Source organism: Ambystoma mexicanum, chromosome 3q, assembly GCF_040938575.1.
Source record: "Ambystoma mexicanum isolate Mex_15411 chromosome 3q, UKY_AmexF1_1, whole genome shotgun sequence".
NCBI lineage: Eukaryota > Metazoa > Chordata > Amphibia > Caudata > Ambystomatidae > Ambystoma > Ambystoma mexicanum.
Genome location: NC_090926.1, coordinates 550,924,990 through 550,928,385, shown reverse-complemented (window position 1 = coordinate 550,928,385; position 3,396 = coordinate 550,924,990). Strand labels below are relative to the sequence as shown.

The 3,396-nt window shown below is 43.0% G+C and overlaps 1 protein-coding gene across 2 annotated transcripts in view; it reads left to right on the top strand.

The window, feature by feature from the left end:
• LCP2 (lymphocyte cytosolic protein 2) overlaps positions 1 to 2,544 on the top strand; it is a 1,016,893-nt gene extending 1,014,349 nt beyond the window's left edge. For both annotated transcript variants that reach the window (XM_069654319.1, XM_069654320.1), the window contains one exon: positions 1,855 to 2,544. In XM_069654319.1, the coding sequence (XP_069510420.1) occupies positions 1,855 to 1,977 (123 nt within the window). In that variant the 3' untranslated portion in view covers positions 1,978 to 2,544. The remainder of the gene's footprint in view (positions 1 to 1,854) is intronic.
• Positions 2,545 to 3,396: the final 852 nt, after the last annotated feature.

Below are 3,396 nucleotides of genomic sequence, written 5' to 3'. Positions count from 1 at the left end.
GGTACCCAGCCAGCACACAGCGTGCCCTGCTAGGTTCTGCCAGCAAACCTCTTAGGTAGGAGGTGCCAGAGAGTCTCTGAACAAAGGACAAGGCCGTAGCCTGTAAACACTCTCCTCAGCTTTGGGCCGTCCACCTTGAAAGGACGCCACGAAGCTAGGAGGAGTGCCACACAAGCATCAACCGGCGTCCATCTTTTAAGGACATTTTCGAGGCAGTCGAGCCCTCGAACCCTGAACGGCTGCGCCACTGACTGTTGTCATTCTGCAGTCACTTGAGCCGTCCGAGATGCCTGAACTAGTGTTCCAGATCCGCCAACCAAAACAGAGACAACCATTCCTGATCCTGAGCCGCTGTGTAAACCAGCCTACAGCCGTCCGTCCAGCCTCGCTTGCCGAACTGCCTGCTGCCTGATACCCGGAGCTGTCTCCCTTATTGAACTCTGTCATAGGAGCTGCAAAGCGTTCTGGAACCGCCTCAATGCTGTCGAGCATCAAGATCATCTCAAGCACCAGGTACATTGGGGTTCTGTCCCCCCGGTCCTTCTTCGAAGGCTGCTAGTGACATTTATGACCCCTTGCTCCCTTGGTGCTGAAAACAAATAACCTTGAATAGTTAAGAGAGATTGCTTTACCGACTACCCTCTTGTCAGTAGCCCGAGTGCATCCCTTTCCTTCGTGAAACTGTCTGTCCTCTGTGTTCCTTTACAGTGTGGGTTGTATTTTGTAGTGCGCTAGAACTGTCATAATGACAATAAAGTAGATATTTTAATACAACCTTGACTGGACAGTCCCTTTTATCATTGGGTAATAATTGTATTTTTGCTGGGTTTCAACTAGCCAACGATCCACAACCTTGCAGGGATAAGCCTGTCTTTCCGTCCACGTTACCAGAAATTGGACAAGGAGGTTTATAATTTACTTGTGTTCCAATCAGTTTGGATACCTTCTGGTGTACTAAAGGTGTGAGGCTGATTGATGGTTTAGAAACCGATATTCATCCCTGGACCACTGGTGCGCCGAAGTTGATTCGTCACATGAGGCAGATCAAAAAAAGGCAGTAAACACATGTATTTTGCAATCTACTTCACTTGGGAAATGACCGCCCCGATGTGTAAGAAGTTCTATGCATGTCCTTTAGTTAATGTGCAAAATAAGCTCCAGCAAGAAAATTAGCTCCCTACTGTAATTTGTATCCTTTTGCTTAGCCATAATAGGCCTTACTTCCCTTTATGCACTCCCAGGGTTCACACTTCCACCTTTCCTGATTGTACACTGCTTGTCAAAGTGCAGAAATCCTAATGGAAAGTTATGGAAGGGTTCCCTCTAGTCATTTTTCCTAGGAAGGCTAGCTAGTGGCCTTTTGGCAGATGCAGACTTGCCTCACAATATGAGGGCGGTAGCATGATGGAGTGATGAACAAGGTGAGGAAGAAACTTTTGGCAGGCAATCAATGCATTTACATATTTGGGAATGAACCACATGCATAGGTTCAGTGAAGGATGTGTGTGGGTGCAAGGAGAGCTCGAGAATAATCGGTTCTATGTATTAATGTCCCCGCAAAAATGTTTCCTGACAAAAAAGTCGCCGTTTTTTGCGGAGATATTATTACAAGGGGAGCAGGGGACATCCCCACAACCCGTCCCCATACATAATGTCACCATATATAATGTCGCCAATGGCTTTTCCTGGCGACATTATGTATGGCGACATTATTACCCGATACTGAATAATCATTTGTAGAAATGTGCGTTACAATATTACAATGTTCAGACTTAAAAATGTTTTACATGCATATATCTTTTAATATATGTGTTGGATTGAAACGCTTTCTTGTATTCTTTTTCTTCAATGTAGCACTTTCCCTCCGTTTCCGAAATGATAGATTACTTCACGAGGACACCGCTTCTGCTCATTGATGGAAAGGACCGGGATTTACGATATCAGTGCATGCTGAATCATTCTGCCGGGTCAGCTTAGAACAGAACTACATGTGTACAGTGAACACTGCCAGCTATCATTGCATTGTGAATGTACCCTAGGTTTTAAACACCCATTGATGCGTGTTTTCGGTGTGAACTTACCAACAAGACCTAGCCCTGGAATTTCTGCTCAAGTTATCATCTTTGAAACGTTATATGTACTCAACATCTTTGGTTCGCGGATTCAGCTCAAATGGTTCTGACTAATGATATGCGGCGGCAATAGAGTGGGGTCCTGAAAACAATAGCCATATATTCTTCTTCATTGCTATGAGGTGGGTGAAGCAGAACAAGAATAGAGCACAAATAAGGGACTTGGACTTAAAAATGTACAGCTGTCGGAAAGATACCCTTCTGTTCCACATGGAGAAAATGCTCAGACTTGGAAAATTGAAGGGCTAGTTCGCTGGACTCAGAAATATTTTGAAATGCACATCTGGTAACAGAATATGAAAAAGTTGAAAAAAACAGGCTCATGAGATTTGTGTTAAAAATGTTTTTATAGTGCTGAAGAGCTGTAGATTTCTCTCAATTAAAGCCACAAAAACTAGATTTTGGAAATATATCTCCATGATTTCCGTTGCATTTCTACATTTGTGAATCCAATTTGCTATTTTGTATACATTTGACAACAGTGAGGATCCTAGAATTACCATCACCACCAGTGCTCATACACTTAGGGCCTGATTCACAGAACGTTTTCCTATGGGATTGCGCCATTATAAACACTTCTGTGAATTTCTCTGCTAGGCCCTTATTCACAGAGCTTTTTCCAGTTGGGGTTTGCCTTCTGTGAATTAAGCCCATAATCTCTTTCACAGTGCTGGCCAATCCCTATTTGATGGCATTTCAGCAAGTCTCCACCATATATTCAACAACATCTGATGCAAAACAGGTTTGCTGTATTGATTCTTACCATATGTTTTCTGGTACATTGGGATTCCCTCATTTTTTTTTGCAATTCTAATTTAAAATAGTTATTGACTACAAACATGGTTGCATGCAATTCAGAGTTAATTTCCTAGATAAGGTCAGGTGTTAAATGCTTGCAATTTACAATGGTCAGCAGGACAGTCCCACGTGAAGCGTCCCTCGACCCTGTACCCCAAAAAGAGCAAATAATACTTTGTAGGTGACAAATGATCCATGGTGAACTTTCCTCTAAAATTATTAGCCACCAACAAGCTATTTAAACCCCAAGAAGGATGCTTCTGAATAGCAGGAACCACCTTCATCGACTACCCAGTCCCTGAGTCAACCAAGAAAAAACATCACCTGCATAATTTGAATTTAAACATTGTACTGAGGCACACATTTGTAAGATTCGTAGCTGGAATTAAACTAACCTCTTGCCTCAAAGACAGCTGCTCCTCTAGCATCTTTAAGGAGTGTATGGGTTTATTGGCACTTTCGGTCA